This window comes from Equus przewalskii, chromosome 5 (assembly GCF_037783145.1).
Source record: "Equus przewalskii isolate Varuska chromosome 5, EquPr2, whole genome shotgun sequence".
Taxonomy (NCBI): domain Eukaryota; kingdom Metazoa; phylum Chordata; class Mammalia; order Perissodactyla; family Equidae; genus Equus; species Equus przewalskii.
In genome coordinates this window covers 28655618-28678800 of record NC_091835.1, presented here as the reverse complement: position 1 = coordinate 28678800, position 23183 = coordinate 28655618, and the positions used below count along the sequence as shown (strand labels likewise).

The following is a 23183-nucleotide window of genomic DNA, read 5'->3' as shown; positions in this document are numbered from 1 at the left end:
TGGACTAGACACCTTCAGTGACTCCCCCAAAGAACGCTTGGGTTCAAGTGAACAAACATCCACTGACACACATTCTCGTCCAGGCACTGTGCTAGGTGCTGGGAACAAAATGCTTACTACTGAAGATCCGCCATAGTGCAGGGCCCTCCTCCGGGAAGGAGCTCTCTGTCCCCACCGCACCCCATCCGGCGGAAACCCTTCCCAATTTCAAGGAACATCTTCCCCACGAGCGGCTGCGAACTATGCAGCTCTCGGGACTCCTTGACTCCTCTCTCACTTGCCCACACGTACAGCTCAATAGTTGTTTGCTCAGTACACACACAGAACGTGTTCCGTAGACGCAGCAACGCTCCTTCCCGCCGGAACCGCCAGCATCCCACCCCACCTTCGTCAGCCGTCAAACTGCTCTGCTACCGCAGGAACGGGAGATTTCAGCCACTCCTAGGAAGAGCTGGCTAGGAGAAATCAGGTCTTCCTGGTCACGTCTGCGCGACGAGACCTCCAGGCCTCTATGGTTCATGCTTCCGCTCGGGAGAACGGAGCCGCCCCCTTCCGGCGCTGCTCGGCGCCCCCGACCCGCCCCGACGCCGGCCGTGACGGAAGCACGTCGGGGGTGACCTAACCCTCCAACATGGCGGCGGCGGTAGATTAGGGCCGCGGGTCGAAGCAGCGACTGCCGCTGGGGGACCCTGTCGGAAACAGCTGCCACCGCCGCCGCCGCCGCCGCCGCCTCTTTCGTCTCCTCTGGGGCAGGGGCCAGGTGAGGGGAGCGGGGCTCCGGGCAGGCAGAGCTGGCTCCTCACCCAGCTCCTCAGGCGAGTTTCGCCGGGTAGGAAGGTGTCCAGAGTCTCTTCTGCCTAACCGCCGGCTCCCCAGTGGTTCCGACGACGCGTGAGTGAGTGAGAGTATGTATGTCCTGGTGCTCCTTCGCCCGAAGGTTCTCGAAGCTTAAGGGGTCCATTTCATCCTCCCCGGACGTGTCCTGGTGGTCCCCTCCTGGGGGTTGCTGGGCGCGGCGTCCCGAGGGGGCTGCCGGTGGCGTCGCGGCCCGGCCGGTGCCGTGCGCCTAGCCTCTGCCCCGCAGATCCCTTCACGCGAACCCCGTCCCATTTTAGGACCAGGCTGGGGAACGTGGACTTCTTTTTGGTCGAGGAAAGGGATTTCTTGTGACTCAGGTAGAATGATTGTAGATTGGCTTTGCCAGTCCTAGCCGTTTCTTCTCACAGGGTGTTAGAAATTTTTTATCCTTTATTCACTGCTGTTCTGATACCCATTATTATTCCCCCCCCCCCCCCCCCCCGAAAAACCTGCCTTCTTACCCTTGGAGGCAGTACGGTTCACAGTAAGTCGTTTCTTCTTTTGACTTTCCTCCTCTCACCATTCCAAGGAGATGCCAGGTGTCCTTCCGTCGTAAGCGACCGTGAAGGAAGACTCCCAGACTGCGAGTTGGGGCCTTAAGCAGGTTGAGGAGCGGACACTGGCCGGCTGCTCGCGGGCTCCTGACCGGCAGCTTTGTTTAGCTCTTGACCGCTCCCCGCACAAGTGTTTGTTTATCCAAAAGAGCCGTCTCTCTCTTTCTATTTGGAAGTTTTAAACTAAACTCAGAGTGCCCCCGTTTTTTTCCCTTTATGATGTGAAGCAAAACAAACAAAAAGTCGTTTTGCGAAATTGTCAGTAAGATTTCCGCTGGAGGTTTGGTGTAAACCGGAATGTTGATCTCTGCCCTAACTTGTTGTGTGACCTTGGATGCGTTGCCACACCCTTCTAGTACCTTCTTTTTTTTTTTTTTATCTTCCAGAAAGTTAAGCAAATGTTTGTGTAGGTAATGAACTGTTTATACCCCATGTACACAGTTGGATAAATTTCTACTCACATTTGTACCTGGAAAATGAAAATGTTTAAACTATTATGAAATGTTCTTCGTATGATGATAGGCCACTAAGGATTTTGAAAATTCTTTTCCTCTGATTGGTGAGGTTCTATTCTCGGTATATTTGTTTCAAATGTTTCATTTTCTCATGGAGAACTGTATCCCAATAGTTGAATTCAGTTGAAGGATATGTAAGGTTGAGTCCCGCCAGGTTATAAGGAAAACGTGCTCACTAGCACATCAGTTAATGAGTGTTTACTAAATAGCTTACACACTAAGCTTTTAGGACAAGTGGTGTGCAGCAATAAGAATCATTGTTTTAAAAATATATTTCTCTTAAGAAATATTTTAGACATACAGAAGTTTTAAACAATTACTTAGTACTGCCATTCTGCTTTTTATCACTGGTTTTCAAACATGATTTTGATTCGTATCTTATTCCAAATAAATGGTCATCAAAAGTTCTTAATATGTATTACAGAATTGAAAAGAGGGAGCTGTTTTCAGAGTAGCTGATTTTTTAACAGCTTTGTTGAGATGTAATTAGCATCATGCAACTCACTAGTTGCAGAATTTAATGATTTTTAGTATATTCACTGTGCAACCATCATCACAATTTTTATCACCCCAAAAAGAAGCCCGTACCCATTAGCAGTCATTCTTTATTCCCGCTCTCCTTCATCTCTCCTACCTAGGCAACCACTGTCTTACTTTCTGTCTCTATAGTTCTGGACATTTCATCTAAATGGGATTATACAATATATGGTCTTTTGTGACTGGCTTCTTTCAGTTAGCATAATGTTTTCAGGGTTCATCTAAGTTGTAGCATTTATCAGTACTTATTCCTCTTTATGGCCACATAATATTCCATTGTGTGATATGCTCCATTTTCTCTATTAATTGATGGGCAGTTACTTCCACTGCCCATCAATTGTATATAACATTTAGTTGTTATATATAACAACTTTGGTGGTTATATATAATGCTTTTATGACCATTCATGTGCCAGTTTTTGTGTAGACATGTGCTTTCATTTCTCTTTGGCATATACCTAGAAGTGGAACAGAGTAATTTTATATCTTCCTTTTACACTAGTTATCTACATGTCTATAGGAAGCCTATTTAACTTATTGTGAGTCAGACTGTGTTTATGTGTTTGTGGGGAGAAAATGAGAGGGAAGCATTCCTCTCTGAGTACATTATCTTTGGGTGCCAGGTGCTGAGTGAAAACGTTTTCAGGCAGCTCTTAACACAAGATCGAACTAGAGGGTTTCAATTAGGCATATTTCAATTGGAAAGGGATAGTCTACACTAGAATACTTAGTGTCTGCTGAGTCTTAAAAACGACACTTTGCTCAGTTGCATTTCTCAGCTGGATGGTATGAATTTTTGCAATTTCACAATTTTTATTAGGATTATTTAGTTTTACTTCTTTCATTTTGGAGAAAGTCCTAGAATTCTACAGGAACTAATAAAGCATGGATTAAAAAAATACAGTTATTGGACTTCTTGTTAATTTGTGGAACTTTTAGAAAAATTCCATACTCAAACCACCAGTGAGTTTTGAGACTAGAGATCTGGTAACCAAAAAACTTTGTTAATGTTTGAAATTCCAGAGTTTTGATTTGTGACTGAGTTATCTGTCTTATTTTTATCTTATTTTTCTCTTTTTAAATGGGGATTATAGATCTGTTCTACTCCATATTACTAGAATATTTAACAAATATTACTACATTATAATTTTATTTTAGTGGAAGGAAATAGTCTAAAAACAAAGAACTTCCTGAAATAATTTAATTAAAACATGTTAAATTAGGTTTCTGTTATGGTTCTATGGGGTTAAGGAATACAATATAGGTAGGATATTCTAAATTAGTATGTCTGAGGTGGGTGCTAGAAATTTCTTTCTTCCTTCCTTCCTCCCGCCCGCCACAGCATGGCCACTGAGAGTAGGTCCGGGCTGGGAACTGAACCCAGGCTGCCTGAAGCCGAACGTGGTGAACTTAACCACTGGGACTGGCCCAGAAATTTCTATTTTTAACAAGCATTCAAGGTGATTATGCTTAGACAAGTTTGGGAAACAACTGTAACAAACTCATGTTGCTGCAGATTTGTTTTTCATAAGAATTTAAAGTAGAATTTAATAGTTACTACATACCTTCTGGTTATAGTTCATAAAATGTACTTAATTCCTGTAGTACTGTCTGTGCTAGCATCTTGGGATTTGCACTGGTACTCATAAAGAAATCTGGCTTAAAAAAAAAAAAAGGAAACCATTATTGGAGATTGTGGATATTACATTTGTTACTGAAGAATCATGGATGTTTTATTTGAGACTGGTTTTGGAGATGCCACCAAATGAATGTATAAACACAGGATTAAGTTACCCTAAGCTTTCTCAGATTGTCCATCTGGCTGACGGGTACTTGTAACTTAATAGAGGAACAGACTAAAGGTGTCAGGCGGAGACAGAAATGGCAGGGTAGCGCAGATATGTTCAGTAGCTTGTCAGAATTGTGCGGAAGACAGGAGTTTTCATGTTTAAGATCATTCTTGTATTTAATCACATCTTGATACCAAGAACACTCGTGTGATTTGAATTCTAAAAGGTCTACTAGATAAAATGTAAAGAATAGAAGTAACTATGTCCTTCTCATCATTTAAAAAGAAGCTTGAGCTGTGTTAGATATGAAATGGACTCTGTGTTGGTGACACAGTGGTGGGATGGACCTGAGCATTGTCCCTGCTTCCAGGAAAGCTCTAGGGGTGGTCTCAGATCATAACTTACCTTTCATCCAATCTGTCTTTCTCCCTTTTTTTCCATGCCCCATTCTCAAAATTGACAAATGTACTTCTTTCAGTACTCTGGGTGTCTGAAATTTGGAAAACCACCTTGTTTTTCTACCATTTCTTCCTGCTATTATTTGTGTTACTATTTTCATCTCTCCCTTCCTCTCACCCAACACACTGCCTGGCGTGCAGTACATATGTGTTGAATGAATGCAGGTAAGGGCGAAGAGTTCGAACTGAAGAGAATGGACCTAACCAAGTGGTTGCACTGTTAACTAGCTCAATGATTTTGGGCCAATAAATTGTCTATTCTTGTTTCTCCATCAATAAAATTGAGACTCTTACCTTTTCCTTGTAGCACAGGGGATTGCAGTGACATCAAGTGGGAAAGAGCTTCAGAAGTAGAGATCTCATGGAGATGTAAATTATTTGTGATACTTGTTAGAAATGCTAGAGCCCATTCTGCAGCATGCTGATTATTCACCACTGAGTCTTGCACAGGAAGTGGATGCCTTCTCTTCCAGATACCTTAGAGTCCACGACCCTGTGGTAGTGCTCTGGAGTTTACATTTGGCCTTTTCTCAATGCCTTTGTCCTGTAATCTAATACAAATGCACTCGATGTGGTACTGTTCCTGAGCTCTCTACCCCACCACCTAAACACAGGCCTGAATGAGCTGCTTCATTGCTATACACTGGAAGCTCAAGCTAAATTAGAAGTTGGATGGATATTTTGTACTATAGGTCTGGTATGTTTATAACTAGAATGTCAAATTCACATTTAAAGCCTAAAAACCATATACTAAACTTAAATGATTGAAGTTTGTATTATCCTCTTCTCCATTAGTGTGAATCACTGAGAAATGACTGAATATAATTATTCACAAAATATGTAGATGTATGGGTATTAACATGTATACTAGCGCTGAGGACTTTATTGCAAATAGGATGGTGAGTGTGAAAGATGGAAAATTATGAAATCCATGATTAAGGTTGCATTTATGGTTAGGCAATTGAAATTTGTAAGAAAATTTGAAGAGTGCTAGGCTAAAAATCAAATTCGGAAACTCAGTGAACTATGCTTTGTCTATGACATATGGGTTGGAGAATGACTAAAAGTGTCTTCAATGATATGGATTTTTGATAAGTACAAGAAATTTGAATATAACATTCTAGAACATCAATTTTTTATTTAAAGCATTATTCAAAATATGAGTACTTTATTCCTGTTACCAAAAAATTCTGAGACTTTTTTTTTAAAGATTGGCCCGGAGCTAACGTCTGTTGCCAGTCTTCCTTTGTTTTTTTTCTCTCCCCAAAGCCACAGTATATAGTTGTATATTCTAGTTGTAGGTCCTGCTAGTTCTTGGGTGTGAGCTGCCACCACAGTATGGCTGCTGACAGATGAGCGGTGTGGTTCCGTGCCCAGGAACCAAACCTGGGCTGCTGAAGTTCAGCGTGATAAACTTTAACCACTAGGCCATCAGTGCTGGTTCTCTCTAAGACTTTTTAAAGCTTAAATTTTGTTACTGATTTCCTCTGTTCTTCCTCCCCCTCTCTTTTGAAATTTTACTTCATAATATATTCCTTGCTCTCTATATTTATATCTCACTGGCTCCTTCTCCACTGAGTGTAAACGTGCGTAAGTCTCTTTCATGGTGTACAAAAACAGAACAAAACAAAACAAAACAAATGCACTCTCAAACCTTTGTCTCTCTTTGGCCTCCATTATTTTCTTCCCTTCAAACCATGCTCTTTCTTTGAAAGAATAGACTAAAACTCAGCTTCTCTGCTTCTTCACTTCCCATTCACTCTTCAGCTCCTTGCCTTCTACCATTGCGCCTGCCAGTCAAACAAAACTGTCCTGTCAGGGATCATTACCCTGACATTTTCATTCTTTTTGATGTGTTGTTAGATTTGACAAATTTATTCACTACCTTCTTATTGTAGTGCCTCTGTTGACTTCTGTGAACACACTCTTGCCTGATTTTCTTCCTACCTTTGTGACTGTTCTAATCCAGACTTAAACATCTCTGCCAGCTTCTCATCTTTTGGCCTCCCTTGCAATTTTTGTTTTGCCCTGAATTCTAATTGTGTTTCTTTTTCAGATTAAACCAGTATTTCTCAACATTTTTTCTTAATGTCTGCTTTTAATAAATAAAAATTTCTCTGTCTCCTATTCCGGTGGTAGTGCTTGGAGTGGTGGAGTTGAGGGGTGCATTATTCCTCCCTCCCATCCCCTCACTGAGAGTCATTGATAGGAAGAAGATTGAAGATTTGCTGAGCTTTATTTTCTATTCTTTGTAATCTGAAAACAATAGGCACTGTTTCCTTTTCCAAGTAATGAAACTAGATATTGAATATGCTTTTTCGAATTATGTTACCCTTTCTCCCTCCCTGAAATTCTGACACTCCCTTCCAATAGGAAATCACTGCTCTCCATTCACTCTCTAGGTAGTTTTATTGGCTTGCCTCTATGCAGAGTGCAAATTTGTATCCCTAGTCCAGGCTGCTTTCTGAGTTTAAGACCTGTATGTCGAAGTATTTGTTGTACATCTCCACCTGGACAACCCATAGGGTATTTTAAAATTCAGTATGCCCTGAAGTGAACTTGTTACCCTTCTCTAAACCAGCTCTTCTTATATTATCTGATCTGAAAGATAGAAATAACACCACTTTCCATACTTTCTAATTACTGGATTACTTTGTAATTTAGTTGGTTAACAAATCTTTGAACTCTTAGTATTTTTCCTATCCATCATCCCTTTCTTCTTTCCAGTGTTCCTGCTCTAGTTCATACCTTCATACATCTCTGTTTGGATTTCTCCAATATTCCCCTAACTTGTGTCCTTGCCCCCAATCTCCATTCTATCTTCCAAGCTGCCTCTTAGGATGATTTTTCTAAAATATAATCTGTTAATATGCTTCTCTTGTTTAAAACCCTTCAGTGATTACTAATGTTGTTCTCTGGTAGTTTTTAGCCTGTTTTGCATCATGATCTAATTTAAGAATCAAATGAAAGAAATCTGATTTTTCTCTTCAGAAAAAATTCTCATGCACACAGAATTTGCACACAGCTTTAAGGGGTTCATTCATGGACCTGGTTAAAATAATTCCTAGCTTACAGGGTAAAATCCAAACTTCCTAGCCTTCCATAGCATACATGGCCCATCAAGTGCTGACTGCTGCTTACTGCTGAGCCTAATCCCCCTTAGATCTTATGATTTAGCCATGTCAAATTTCTTAATTTTTGTGGTCTTTTGTGCTGTTTCCAAACGCTTTTGTGCCTTTTCCTTGTCTTTTTTTTTTTTTTTGATGAGGAAAGTTGACCCTGAGCTACCATCCATTGCCAGTGTTCCTCTTTTTGCTTAAGATTGTCCCTGAGCTAACGTCTGTGCCAGTCTTCCTCTATTTTGTATGAGGGATGCCACCACAGCATGGCTTGATTAGTGGTGGGTAGGTCCACGCTCAGTATCTGAACCCACAAACCCGGGGCCACTGAAGCAGAGCGCACAAACTTAACCACTACACAACTGGGCCAGCCCCTCCTTGTCTTCTTTAAGTCTAAACTTCATCCCTGTCCATCCCCACACTGGTTCAATTAGTGAATATCTATTCATGTTCCAAGATTGGCTTAGATTTTACTTTATAAAGCCTTTCCTCATTTCCACTTCCTTTTTCTCTTCCCCAGGGAGACTTGCCCATGTCCTCTTTTGAGTTGCCCTCTCCCACTCCATGGATACTGACTTGTATCATAGAACTTTATTGTTCTTTTTTGTTTATATATTTTTGTTTTCTTCTTGGTTGAAAATGCCTGTGGGCAGGTGATTTATCTTAATTGTCTTTGTGCCTAATGCCTCTAGGGTACCTTGTATCTTAAGAAATGTGTGTTGAATGAATACAAAAAATTATCAGAAGGCGTTATCTTCTGTTTCTTTAGATGTAATTACTAGATCCATAGGCGGACTTTGCAGAATTAGAAGATTTTTCTAAAACTATAAATTTAGTAATCTTCACATGAAAGTAGTGTGTTATAATTCTTGGGGAATTGCTATAGAATTTTTCAGAAAATTAGGTTCGAGTAAGGTCTTGATTGCAGACAACACAAAATGACTTTAGCTTACTTAAGCAGAAAAGGAACTTATGGAAAGGGCATTATTAGGTAGCTCACAGAATGGATGGGAAAGCTGGAAAATTAGGCTTGGGAAACGGGCAGGAACCAAGGGAGACTTCTGCAGACTCAGCCAGGGTCAGTCCACAGAAATAGAAAAGTTAGGATCCATACCACTGCCTCTGCTGAACTCGTACCACCACCTTCTCCAGAATTATCTTTAAAGGTATTTCCGGATTCCAAATCCTACGTGGAAGCCTCTGACTTGGCTGAACCTAGATCACATATCTGTACCCTAGGTGCTAGGAAACAGGAGACTAGGAGAGAAAATGTCTAGCCCATTTTAGCTTTTGTAGGGGGGTCTGGGAGTTTTCTGTTACCTAAGATTAACACAATGTGGGATGTTCCATAGATAGGAAATTGGGTTTTCCATTTCATTACATTACGTTACATCACACTGCTAGCTAATACTTGGTTGATAGGCCTGAGAATACTTGTTTTACCTCTGTGGGTTTCCCTTTTCTTATTTGTAAATTTGAAATACTGTCTTGTATTAAAAGGTAACAATGTAAAAGTTTTATTAAATATTTTGAGCTCTTTGAGAGTAAAACACCCTGTAAGAACACAAGAATGTGGCTTTTATTCCCATGATGTAAGCTGTAACATTTTTTCCCTTTCTTTGGAATATTATTAATAATTTTGGAATACCTTTCTGAAGTTTATGGGAACTTTTAAAGTTGAACAGGGTAGTCCAAAGGCTGTTGTTCGATTTATTGAATATTTTGATATAATTGGGTAGCGTTGCCCCCTGAAGATAGAAACAATATGGACTTTTAACTGTTGAACCAAGATTTCTTTTGATAGCCTAAGTAAACATTGATATAAATAGCCTTTTTTAAAAATTAAAATTAAATGAATTTTTTTAAAAGAGTATTTAACCATTCCAACAGATTTCCATGTTGTCTTTCTTTTTATCTCTTTATGGAGCCACTCTTTTATTTTATACACTTCAAATTCTGTATGTATTTTTTTCACTATTTATCATCCTAGGACATTTTTGTTAGTTTGCCTATTACAGATCTTAAATTTTGCCGACATTGTCTGTCTCTTTTTCCTATTGTTAGTTATCTGAACCTCTTTTTCTTTCATGGGATATTTCTTGAGATCTTTGTTCTTTTTGAGGAAGATTAGCCCTGAGCTAACATCTGCTGCCAATCCTCCTCTTTTTGCTGAGAAAGACTGGCCCTGAGCTAACATCCGTGCCCATCTTCCTCTACTTTATATGTGGGACCCCTACCACAGCATGGCTTGACAAGCGGTGCCATGTCTGTACCTGGGATCCAAACCAGCAAACCCCAGGCGGCCGAAGCAGAACGTGTGCACTTAACTGCTGCGCCACCAGGCCAGCCCCTCGTGAGATCTTAAAGCAGTTTGAATTACTGTTTTAAGTAGAAAACAAAGTTCTTTGGGAACCTCGTAAGACATTTTGACTTGAAACAACTATTAAGGTACATAGTAGGGGGGCAAAAGGTTCAAGTTTCCAGTTATAAATCAGTCATGGGGTGTACTATACAGCATGATGTCTATAGTTAATGATACTATATTGCATATTTGAGAGTTGCTAAAGTAGATCTTAAAAAAAAAGATACATAATAGGTAAAACAGCTAAGTCCATGTGAAGAAGTGAGAGTTGTAGTTATATTGATTAGAGTACAGGTTAGGATGCCTAATGATGAGATTCAGAATAAAGTGGCTTAAGTAACAAGTCTGGAGGCGAGCAGTCCAGGCTGGCAGGGTGGCTCTGTTCCACATGGTTGTTCAGGGACCCAAGTTTCTTCTGTCTTGTTGCTTTACCCCCAAAGTGGCATAAAGCAACACTTTGCGTGTCAAGGCTAGGTGTGTGCCATAGTCACATTTCAAACGATAGCAAAGGGGGAAAAGGAAATATTTAGGAGAAACCCACAAATTACACATGTAACTTCTGCTCATGTTTCTCTGGCTCAGACAAATCATATGATACATTAAGCTGCAAAGGAGACTGGGAAATGTTGTCTGCAGCTGTATGGCCATGGACCTAGCTAAAATTTAGGCGGAGTCTTTATTAGTAAAAGTAATAAGAGGACATATACTGGGGCGGGGGGCATAGGTAGTATTTCTGTCATTCGTAAGTAGAGAACCGAGGGAGAGATAGAAGGGGAAATTTGCTTTTGATCTGAAATCTGAATAAATTCCCACTTGTAAATAAATTAAAGTTACATTTTTTTTTTTAAGATTACTGGGAAGAAAAGACTGAGAAATATTTATTTTGGTGTGTAGTTGAATAATTGGAGTCAATGGGAAAATGTACTGGCATGTAATAAACTTTAAACTGAAAAAATGTTCTATGTTTTTAGGTTTTACACATCTGTAAGTAGACCTTTTTGGAGCTCTGCAAGCCAACTCAATGGCGTCCTCCACAACTGTGCCTCTAGGATTTCACTATGAAACAAAGTATGTTGTTCTCAGCTACTTGGGACTCCTCTCTCAGGAGAAGCTGCAAGAGCAACATCTTTCCTCACCCCAAGGTATTATTTTTGGCTTATGGTGGTTATATTAAGTAGTGATACTTACTTTGTACATAAAAGTATATGAATCTGAGTAATTTATATCTTTGGTTATAAGATCAAATAATACTAATAGATTTTGAAAGAATAACCCTTCAGCCCATCCCTTCCCATCCCCTGATCCATTCCCAGAAGCAATTACTTTTGCTTTTTTTTTTTTTTTTTAAAGATTTTATTTTTTCCTTTTTCTCCCCAAAGCCCCCCGGTACATAGTTGTATATTCTTCGTTGTGGGTCCTTCTAGTTGTGGCATGTGGGACGCCGCCTCAACGTGGTTTGACGAGCAGTGCCATGTCCGTGCCCAGGATTCGAACCAACGAAACACTGGGCCACCTGCAGCGGAGCGCGCAAACTTAACCACTCGGCCACGCGGCCAGTGCTTTTTTTTTTTTTTTTTTTAAAGATTTTATTTTTTTCCTTCTTCTCCCCAAAGTCTCCCGGTACATAGTTGTATATTCTTCGTTGTGGGTCCTTCTAGTTGTGGCATATGGGACGCTGCCTCAGCACGGTTTGATGAGCAGTGCCATGTCTGCGCCCAGGATTCGAACCAACAAAACACTGGGCCGCCTGCAGCGGAGTGTGCGAACTTAACCACTCGGCCACGGGGCCAGCCCCTACTTTTGCTTTTTAAGAGCTTGATATTTTAAATGATTGCTATTGGTAAATGTAAAAATGTACTCGGTACATTTAAATAAACAAATCCATTTGTTTTTAGAGATTTCATACTTAACAAGACATAGATTAGCGTTACATAGTTCTTTTTAAATTTTTTGTACAATTAAGTTCTTTGAATTGCCGTTTTTCAAGGATATTAGATTTAAACAATGGATTCATTTGTAGTGGTCCCCCCTTATCCACAAGAGGTATTTCCAAGACCCCCAGTAGATCCCTAAAACCATAGATAGTACTGAACCCTTAATATACCTTGTTTTTTCCTATACATACATACATATGATAAAGTTTAATTTATAAATTAGGCACAGTAAGAGATTAACAACAATAACTAATGATAAAATAGAATAATTATAACAATATACTGTAATAAATTGCCAGCATCACTACTCTTGCACTTTTGGGCCATTAAGTGAAATAAGGGTTACTTGAACACTAGCACTGTGATACTGCACCAGTTAATGTGATAACCAAGACGGCTGCTAAGTGACTAACAGGTGGGTAGCATATGCAGCCTGAATGTGCTGGACAAAGGGATGATTCACATCTCAGCAGGTTGGAGCAGAATGGCATGATATTTCACTACCCTACTCAGAATGGCGCAAAATTTAAAACTTAGGGATTGTTTATTTCTGGAGTTTTTCATTTAATATTTTGGATCGCAGGTCATGGAAACCGCAGATAAGGGTGGACTACTGTATCTGATAGACTTAGAAAGTTTTTAAGTCTTTGTATTGTGAAGTTGTATGTATCCTTCTTTAAATATTTTGCCAAACAAAGCTTAAAACAGTTACGGAGTCTCAGTTAGTCTTGTTCATTGAGCTGTAACATCATCATCTTAAATATTCTAATCCATAGATTTCTACTGCAGCTATAGAGGTACTTCTTATTTATCTCCTGCCATTCTAACTTGAGAAAGGATAGTCTTGAGAATTCAGCAATGATAGAATCGAGTAGCCATTCTAACAAGAGGGCTGACAGAAGGTATCTTAACAATGCTAATTTAAATACTGACGTGTAACTAGAGGATGTGTTCTGTTTTTAAATATTGAATCATATTTTGAGTACCCCAAGGCAGGTTGCTATTTAAACAAAATTACATCAAAATGACCTTAAAAACTCATAAAAGAAAACATGATACCAAATCTTTATTATTTCACCAAACTTACACAACTATTTTACTTTCTGTTGTCTTCTAATCTTTATCGATATACACATAGTTTTTACATAGTTGTAATCAGTTATTTGTGATTTTTTTCACTCAGTTTTATCTTAAAACATGTTTACGTTTCTATATTTCGTCTCTTCTATTATTGTGTGTCTAACTATTTCCAGTTTTTTAAAAAAATCAGTAGCATCGTATAAAATTTTTGCTTTACCATAAAAGCCTGTTTGCCTAGGTCACTAACACTGGCAGTAGGGCTTTAATTGAAAAAGTCATTTAAAGAGAGAATCATAAATAAAGAGGTTATTATAAGAAATTTTAATTTAAAATGTTAATAAATTTACATTTATTTAGCAATTTTGATGTAGGGCCAAAGCTTTTTTTTGAATGTGGGTCTGTTGATTGAGATTCCATGGCATATTTTTAGCATAAACCGTATCTATTACCTGTAGTTTCCAATTTATGTTTATTTAAAGTGGAGTAACAACATAAAGACACTTATAAAACAATCTGATTGAAGAGTCATTCTAAATTTTTATGACTTTTTTCTCCAATCTTTTACAGTTGGTTCTCTCACACCCAATAGGATATGGCATTTTTTAAGAATGTTTTTTTTTCTTTTTTCCTCCCCAAAGCCGCAGTACATACTTGTATAGTCTAGTTGTAAGTCCTTCTAGTTCTTCTACGTGAGCTGCTGCCACCACAGCATGGCTGCTGACAGACGAGTGATGTGGTTCCATGCCCGGGAACTGTACTCAGGCCACCGAAGCAGAGCACTACAAACTTCAACCACTAGGCCATCAGGGCTGACTCTGATGGGGTATTTTTAAAGCAACTTCCCCAAACATTTAATTTAGCTTTCATAGAAATATGAAGTCTCTTTGCACAATCATCTTTCAATTATGTCTATGATTTTAAATGTTAGAGAATTTCAGTAAGTATAATTTTCATAAACAGGTTGGGAGAGAAATAGCTGATTCTTGGTAAGCATACAACTTATGCAACTGTGCTAGAAAGTAGTCTACTAGCTGCATGTGTTCAGCTTGCTGTGGGCATTTTCAGTATGTTTTATAGTGAGGCTGTAGTGGGTCTCTTAATCCAACAAATCACTTCGCGGAGGTTAATTAAGAGCACTTCTACTATATATTGTTTTTCCCCCGGTTATTTACTTTTGCTAAATTATCTAGAGTCAAACTACTGCATCAAAGAGGAGTAATATTTTTGTGAGGAGCTTGCCATTTAAAGTAAGTAGGTAGCCTATAAATTGTCAAAGCATGTAACATATCTTTTTTAAGTTTTCACACATTGTCTTAAAAACTAGTTATAACTTCTGAAAATGCTGGATCCTATTGTTCTAAGACTTGGTGCTTCAGACTCAGTGAACATCTACCGTAATAGACTTACTTTGAGTCCAGCTGAGGAGTTGCATTGATAGTGATTAATGCATACATGGTTAGCACATCTGAAATAGGGATTGTGTCTGTACAGTATTGCGGTTTGGGAGGAAGATTCTCGGAATTAATTTTATGAAACGTGGTTTTTATATTGAACCTCCTAGAACTCTTTAGGTGCCAAAAATAGACATCCCGACTAAGTGAATTAGAGCAAGACCATTTATTACTCTAGCCCAGCAAACACCAGGAGTATTACCATGGTAGCAGTGGTTCCCCTGCCCCCAAGTACCATAGGGTAATGGAATGAACTCACTCGATGGCATTTCATGTAGTGGCTTGTGCTGCAGCTGAGGAACCTAGTACTAAGGGCTTAGCACCTTTTGTAGCAAACAGTAAGCAAGCTAGTTCCTTCTCCCAGAAAGCGAGCCGTCCATTGTGGTCATTTTGACTTACCTAATTGCCTTCCTGACTAGCTATAGGCATGGCTTAGAGTCAGAGGACAGGCGTTCAGTTTGTCATACTCGGCAAGGACATACAGGGATACTTAGGGCTCCTTGCAGGCTATTGGTCCCAACAATCTACCCCTCAAGATTAAATGCAGTGGCATTCAGTGGAATCCATTCAGTTTGTCTAATATAACACTTGATTCAGGCCATTATCAAGAGAATCTGAATTAGCAGGATGAGGCCATTCTGAGTGTTAATCTCAGGCATCCACCTCAGGACCCCAGATTCAGCCAAGTGAATAAGTCCCGAGGGGACTAGTAGGTCTTTTTTCACATAACCACTTAGTTTCCTTTCCTTTAGCATGTATGGGTTGTTCCACCTAACCAGTAGTAGTAATTCAACTCAACAGGAAATGTTGTCAGCTGTACATGCTCCTCCCTGTTCAGCCAGGATGTAGCTCAAGACCAGTCTATTGCCCATTATAATCCATGCAAGGGCATTTAGACTGATCTGCTGATCTTCTAGGGCTTGTTCCCTCTCATTGGCTGTTGTAGCTAAAGTTAAGGATACATTCCTGATTATTATCTGTGGGGCACGAACTCCAATACCAGAGAACAATATTTGCTTTGCTGTATGGAACCAGGAGTCAGTGTATCCCTGGATAGGACAGCTTTCTTTGTCTAGGGACACCACAAGGGGACTGCAGTCCAAAGGCTAGTGTCATTGACTCTTAGGAATATTGTCCAGGGCAGAGTTGGCAAACAGCAGGCCTTATAATGTTAGATTTAGTTCATTAAGAAACGTTTTCAAGTCTGCAGCAAAAGCTAATTTCCAAAGCTGTTCATTATTTGATAATAGTGGTTGACGGTGGTTCTTCTTGTTCAGAAAAATTCCTTTGTTGTTCTTGGGCTCAAAAAATTGTAATAAAACACTACCACTGCTTAGCCATTGAACTGCTGTGCGATAGGGTATGTAAGGGTATTCAGCTTTGATTTCTGACAAAAATTCATGGAACTGACAATGATTAAGTCCATGACAGCAAATGAAGGTCACTGTTGAAACCCCTGGTTCATTAACACAAGATAGATTGAAGTATTTCCCAGAATATCTATTGAAGAATACTACAACGAATAACCGTAAGTTTTAAATACCTTACAGTGTCACAATCTTTGTAAATTTCTCCAATTAATAAGCCACCTTCTGCTCCACACATATTTTTTTCCACTATCAGTAACACATCGTAGCAGATTCCACTTCGGGTTGTAGTGAATTAGTGTTTTCTCAATTTCTTTGAAAATACCTGTAATTGTTCTGTGCAGACTTTGCCGGTTCTTTGGTCACGTAGCACTTGGCATTGACTCCTTGAATAAACGGCAGCTGAGCAGTTTCAGACATCAGTTAGTACATCAAGAGCCAAGGAAAAGCACTCAATTGTTTGCCTTGTATTTCAGTTGACTGTTGATGTTGTTCCCCTTGTCCTCAACTCATTGAACAACTGTTCTCTCCAAAAGACTAATAATCTTAAATTTTTATTTTATCTGGACATGTTTCTTCAGCTGCTGCAGTTGAGCACAATTTAATTAACTCAGTGTCAGTAGATGACTTTCCTTGCTTGGCTAACAACTGAGCCACTTAGAAACTTATTTTGGTTGTGGCCTTATTTTCATTTTTATGAAGAAATTCTATGATGAGATGTTACGCTTTTAAGTTTTCTAACTTTTTTGGCTGTTGCTTTCCTGTGAGTTGGGAATATTGTGATGAGTGCTTTATAGTCTGGTAATACCAATGTATATTGTGTTCTTTTAGCACAACTATAATGTCATTGCATAATAAACACAATACTTTGCCATCTAATTTGATGACAAAGTAATCTATATTCCATTATGCCTTACAAGGAGGATATTCAAAGTCCACTTGTCTCTTCTTTTCTTATTTTGACACCATGGGTGTGCACAGGTAAAATAAAAGTTGTGGTACAACAATGCCTATGGTGGTTGAAATGCCATTAGTTATAATTGTGTCACTGCAGTTTGTAGTGCACTGAGCAACAGTGTAAAGCTGTGAGAGCGCCTCGCATAGTCTCTGTTGCTCATCTCTGCCATTGTAGCACAAAACAACCATAGATGATAACTGAATGAATGAGTGTGGCCATATTCCAATTAAATTTTATTTATGGGCACTGGATTTCGTATAACTTTTATATATCACAAAATATTAATCTTCAGATTTTTTCAACCATTTGAAAAATGTAAAAACCATTCTTAGCTTGTGGGCTGTACAAAAACATGCAGGGGCTCAGATTTGCCCCATAGGTCGTAGTTTGCTGATACCTGAGGTATTACATCACTGCAAGGAACATTTTCTTTTTTTTCATTGTTATTAAGGAGCTCATTTCATTTATGCACAAACTAAATGCTGGATTTTTTTGTTTTTTTATAGATTTTATTTTTTTCCTTTTTCTCCCGAAAGCCCTCCGGTACATAGTTGTATATTTTTGGTTGTGGGTCCTTCTAGTTGGTGGCATGTGGGATGCCGCCTCAGCATGGCTTGATGAATGGTGCTATGTCTGCCCAGGATCCAAACCGGCGAAATCCTGGGGCTGCCGAAGCAGAGCACGCAAACTTAGCCACTCGGCCACTGGGCCGTCCCCTGTTTTTTTAATATTAAGCCCAAATTTGTCTCCTTGTCACTTTCATTCTTTAATCATATTTCATTTTTTATTATATAAGTAATATATATTTGAAGCTATTTAGAAAATGGAAAAAGAAAGTAAGAAGAAAATCTTATAATCCAGTAATTGAAATTAATAAATGTTAACATTTTTTCCAGACGTTTTTATAGGTACATATAAATTTGAATTTATGGTTTATAAAAGTGAGGTCATATGTATGATTTTTTTCTTTTTTAAGATTTTATTTTTCCTTTTTCTCCCAAAGCCCCCCGGTACATAGTTCTGTATTTTTAGTTGTGGGTCCTTCTAGTTGTGGCATGTGGGATGCTGCCTCAGCTTGGCTTGATGAGCAATGCCATGTCTGTGCCCAGGATTAGAACTGGCGAAACCCTGTGCCGCTGAAGCAGAGTGTGTGAACTTAACCACTCGGCCACAGGGCCGACTCCTATATGATGTTTTATAAGACTTTAAAAATTGACAGTATATGTGAACATCTGTCCATGTCAATAAATAAATATCTGTAGTCTCCTACTGTAGGACATTTAGGATATTCAGTATTTGCTGGTAAAAGGTAATCATCAGCCTTCTTTGGAGTGGGCACATGACAGTCCTTAAGTTAGCCCCCAAATTTCTTAAAACTTTTCCTTTCCACTTTCCTTTACTTTTCCAGAACCTTCCCCTGACTAGTAATGGCCTGATAGGTCTAGAAAAACACTTTTTAAATACGACTTTGTGCAATGATGAAAATGTTCTGTATCTGCTCTGTCCAATATTGCAGTCACAAGTCACATATGACAATTGAATGCTTGAAATGTGACTAGTGTGACTGAGGAACTGAAGTTTTAATGTTATTTAAACTTAAAAAGCAACATGTGGCTAGTGCCTACAGTATTAGACACACAGATCTAGAACTCAGTTTTTTATCTTCCACTCTAAGCCAGCCACTATTTTTACAGTAATTTGTTAATGATGCCACTTGCTAGCCATGCTTGAGACATAGGAGTCATCCTTGAGCTCTTATCTTTGCTTCTTGCCCTCTTACTTTGTCAGCTGTTAACCAACTGTCCCAGTTTTGTGATGATTTTCCTACAGGCCCTGCCCCAAATTATAGTAAATGTCTCCTGATTTTTCTCCTTCATTTTATGTCTTCTCCATCATACATTTTGCATACTGCAAGCAGATTGAGCTTCCTAACATTGCCTCTTGCGTGGAGAACCCACAGCTGCTCCCTTTTCCCTAGGGCTACTCTATAAAACTTCCCTTGGTTTCCGTGGTCTGGTCCCATTACCTATTGTGTCTTGTGTCTGTTATTGCCTTGTACTTTAAGCAAGCCATGTTTATTCGTATCTGTGTTTTTTCACTCAAGCTGAGATGCTCTAGAATGGTAAATTCCCATGATAGTGATTACTGATGCTTACCCATGTCTCATTCTTTTTCTCTCCTTCCTGGCCCATGGGAAAATTGCATTTAGGCAGGGCCATGTGACTAGTCCCAGCCAATGAAATATGAATGGATGTGATTTGTGTCACTTCTAGACTGTGGCATTTAAGAGCCAGTATGCCTTTCCCCATTTTTCCCCTTGCCTTGTAGTATGTATGTAGGGGTAGAGGGGAACCATATGTTCCTAATGGCCTAGTTAAAATAGGGCAGAACCACTATCAGGCAGGGTTTCTAAGTGACTGTATGAAGCAGTTGGCTTGCTTTCCATTTCCCCCAGTGACATATGTAACATGAGGGAGATATGGATCTTTGAGTTAAGTTGCTGAAATTTTGGCTTTATTTATTTTTGCAGCATAGACTAGCATGTCCTAATTAATGTAGCTCCCAAATAGACATATGAAGGTGACCAGCTGTCTGGTTTGCCAAGGATTAAGTAAAACTGGGAAAATCCGGGTCAAACTGGGACAAGTTGGTCACCATATAATACATACACACTTCTCTATCTATCCAAAAATTCTACTTATTTATGTTGTTTCTCAGCTGTAACAGACTTCATGCTCCACAAAAACCAGGCCTTTTCAACCCCTCTGATTTAGTAAATTTGTAAGGACCTTAAGGGATTATGTAAGCCTGTATTGATAATTTTTTTTCCTGCTTGAGCATAGAATTTTTTCCACCTGAAATTGTAGATTCTGAGAAGTTTACTTGCTCTAGCATTTTTGTTTTGCTTTGTTTTTGAAATTTGTTTGTCCTTATATTGTTTTCTTGTAAGCCCAAGTACAAAATATTTACACATAAATACAAACGTGTAGGCTAACTTTTTAGAGGGAAAAATAAGGTTCTTGTTGCTGTCTTTGCTGCTTTACTATCCTATTGGTTATCTAATTTGTTGCCTTACTATCCTATTTCTTGAGATGTGATGTCATGACTCATGCCATGCTGTTGTAAATAGGATGTGCTGTAGCAGTCATTGGGTAATGTAGGTAGAGTTTGGTTTCAAGTTCATGAAGCAAGAAGTATGAGAAAAAGAGACTAAAGGAGGTGACCCTTTCATGACTCAAGATTTCTGTCACATTAAATGTCTTTCGTTTTTTCCTGAGGCATGCTCAGTACAGAATTTTCCATAAATCGTTAACTCTACACTTCCAGAACTAGTCAACTCTTCCAATTCTTCCAGACTTCCAGATTTGTGCTGAATATAGTCAACACTGTTCAGTATTATATAGTCTGTCTAGTAGAAGTCCTGACTTGCATATTTGATGCCACATAATAACTTCTGTTATACTCAACTTTTCATTTATTAATATAGAGCACTTTGATGCTGTAGTAATTAATATGGATTTGACAATAAGACATTTCTTTCTTAGGAAAGAGAGCAAATTCATGTCTGTTAATTAGTAATGTAACTATCAAAGAGTAACCCCTCATTTTCCCCTCCTCCCTCCAGCTCCAGGCAACCGCTATTCCACTTTCTGTCTCTATGAATTTTACTATTCTAGGCATCTCATTTGAGTGAAATTATACAATATTTGTCCTTTTGTATCTGCTTTATTTCGCTTAGCATAATGTCTTTAAGGTTTATTCATGTTGTAGCATGTATCAGAATTTCATTTCTTTTTAAAGATGAATAATATTCCATTGTATGCCTATAGCACATTTTATTTATCTATTCATCTATTGATAGACATTTGGGTAATTTCTACCTTTTGGCTATTGTGAATAATGCTACTATAAACATTGGTGTACAAATATTTGTTTGAGTCTCTGCTTTGAGTTCTTTTGGGTATATACCCTGGTGTAGAATTCCTGGATCACATGGTAATTCTGTTTAATTTTTTGAGGAAGTGCCATACTTTTTTTCATAGGAGCTGCACCATTTGACATTCCCATCAGCAATGTGTGGGGAATACAGAGGGGTTCTGGTTTCTCCATATCCTCACCAACACTTGTTTTTTGTTTTTTTTAATAATAGCCATCCTAATGGGTGTGGTGTGAAATGGTATCTCGTTGTGGTGGCTCATTTTATTGCTCAAGAATATTCCATTGTATGAGTACCATAGTTTGTTTATCTATTTACCTATTGGAGAACATCTTGGTTGCTTCCAAGTTTGGGCAATTATGAATAAAGCTGTTGTAAATTTTCATGTGCAGGTTTTTGTGTAGATGTAAGTTTTCAACTCATTTGGTAAATGCCAAGGAGGGTGATTGCTAGATCATGTGGTAAGAGTATGTTTAGTATAATAAGAAACTGCCAAGCTGTCTTCCAAAGTGGCTGTACCATTTTGCATTCCCACCAGCAATGTATGAGGAGGGTTCCAATTTCTCCACATCCTTGTCAAACTTGCTATTATCATATATATTTTTTTTTAAGGAAGATTTGCCGTGAGCTAACATCTGCTGCCAATCCTCCTCTTTTTGCTGAGAAAGACTGGCCCTGAGCTAATATCTGTGCCCATCTTCCTCTACTTTATATGTGGGACACCTACCACAGCATGGCTTGACAAGTGGTGCGTAGGTCTGCACCTGAGATCTGAACTGGCAAACCCTGGGCTGCCGAAGCAGAATGTGTGAATTTAACCACTGCTCCACTGGGCTGGCCCCACTATTACCCATAGTTTTGATTATAGCTATCCTAATGGGTGTGTAGTCGTATCTCATTGTGGTTTTAATTTGCATTTTCCTAATGGCTAATGATGTTGAACATCTTTTCATGTGCTTCTTGGCTGTTTGTATATCTTTGGAGAAATATCTTCATATCTTTTGTCCATTTTTAATTGGGCTATTTGTCTTTCTATTGTTGAGTTGTAAGAATTCTTTATATATTTATATATTCTGGATACCATACCCATATCAGATATAATCGTGTGCTGCATAATGACATTTCAGTCTGCAACAGATTGCATATATGTTGGTGGTCCCATAAGATTAGTACTAGATAGCCTAGGTGTGAGGTAGGCTATACCCATCTAGGTTTGTATAAATACTGTAGGGGAGGAAGACATTTTCCTCTACTCTTGTAGGTTCTTCTGACTGGTCCAAGAACTAAATTGACATGAGACAGATTAACGGGAGAAAAACAAACAAAAGTTTAATAGCATGTATACGTGGGAGAAACCCAGGAAAACCAAGTAACTTACCAAAATGACTGAAGTCCTCTCCTTAAATACCACCCTCAGCTAAAGACAAGAGAGGATGTTGGGGATGGGGAGAGTCAGGGACTTCAAAGGGAAGGAAAGCAATTCACAGGTAAGTGAAAAGGAGCAAATGTTTAGAAAACAAGTGTTTGGCCAGACAGAAACAGAAGAACACAGAAGGGAGCCCAACAAGCAAGCTTTTCTAGGTTCCTCCCTCCCTACCACCTAGTTCATGTGATGTTAAGGTGATAGCTCACTTCCTGAAACAGGTCTTTTTTTATTGGAATTCTTTAGGAGGCGGTTAAGGGGGAGGTAACAAGAAAACTTTCTGAGTCTTTTGTTTCTTAAAAATAATCAGCCTAAAATAATCCTCATGTTAAAGAGACACATTTTGGGGTGGCAAATTTTGTTACCCTTCCATATACTCTATGATGTTTGCACAGCAATGAAATTGCCTCATTACGCATTGCGTCATTACACATTTCTCAGAACATATCCCCATCATTGAGTAACACATGACCATATATGATTTCCAGATATTTTCTTCCATTCTCTGGTTTGTCTTTTCACTGTATTGGTAGTATCCTTTGACATACAGAAGTTTTTAATTTTTATGAAGTCCAGTTTATCTGTTTTCTCTGATTTCATGTGTTCTTGGTGTCATGTCTAAGTAACCATGGCTAAGTAACCTAATCTAGGGTCATGCGCATTTTCACCTATGTTTCCTTCTAAGAGTTTTATAGTTTTAGGTGTTAAATTTAGACCTTTGATCCATTTTGAATTAATTTTTGTGTATGGTGTGAAGTAGGGGTCCAGATTCGTTCTTTTGCATGGGAATATGCAGTTGTCCCAGCACCATTTGTTGAAAAGGCTGTTCTTTTCCCCATTG

The 23183-nt window shown here is 39.0% G+C and overlaps 1 protein-coding gene across 1 annotated transcript in view; it reads left to right on the top strand.

The window, feature by feature from the left end:
* The first annotated feature begins 349 nt into the window (after positions 1-349).
* BCL2L13 (BCL2 like 13) overlaps positions 350-23183 on the top strand; it is a 92442-nt gene continuing 69608 nt past the window's right edge. The window contains 2 exon segments of the mRNA XM_070620335.1: positions 350-611; positions 613-760. Of these exon segments, the coding sequence (XP_070476436.1) occupies positions 519-611; positions 613-760 (241 nt within the window). The 5' untranslated portion in view covers positions 350-518.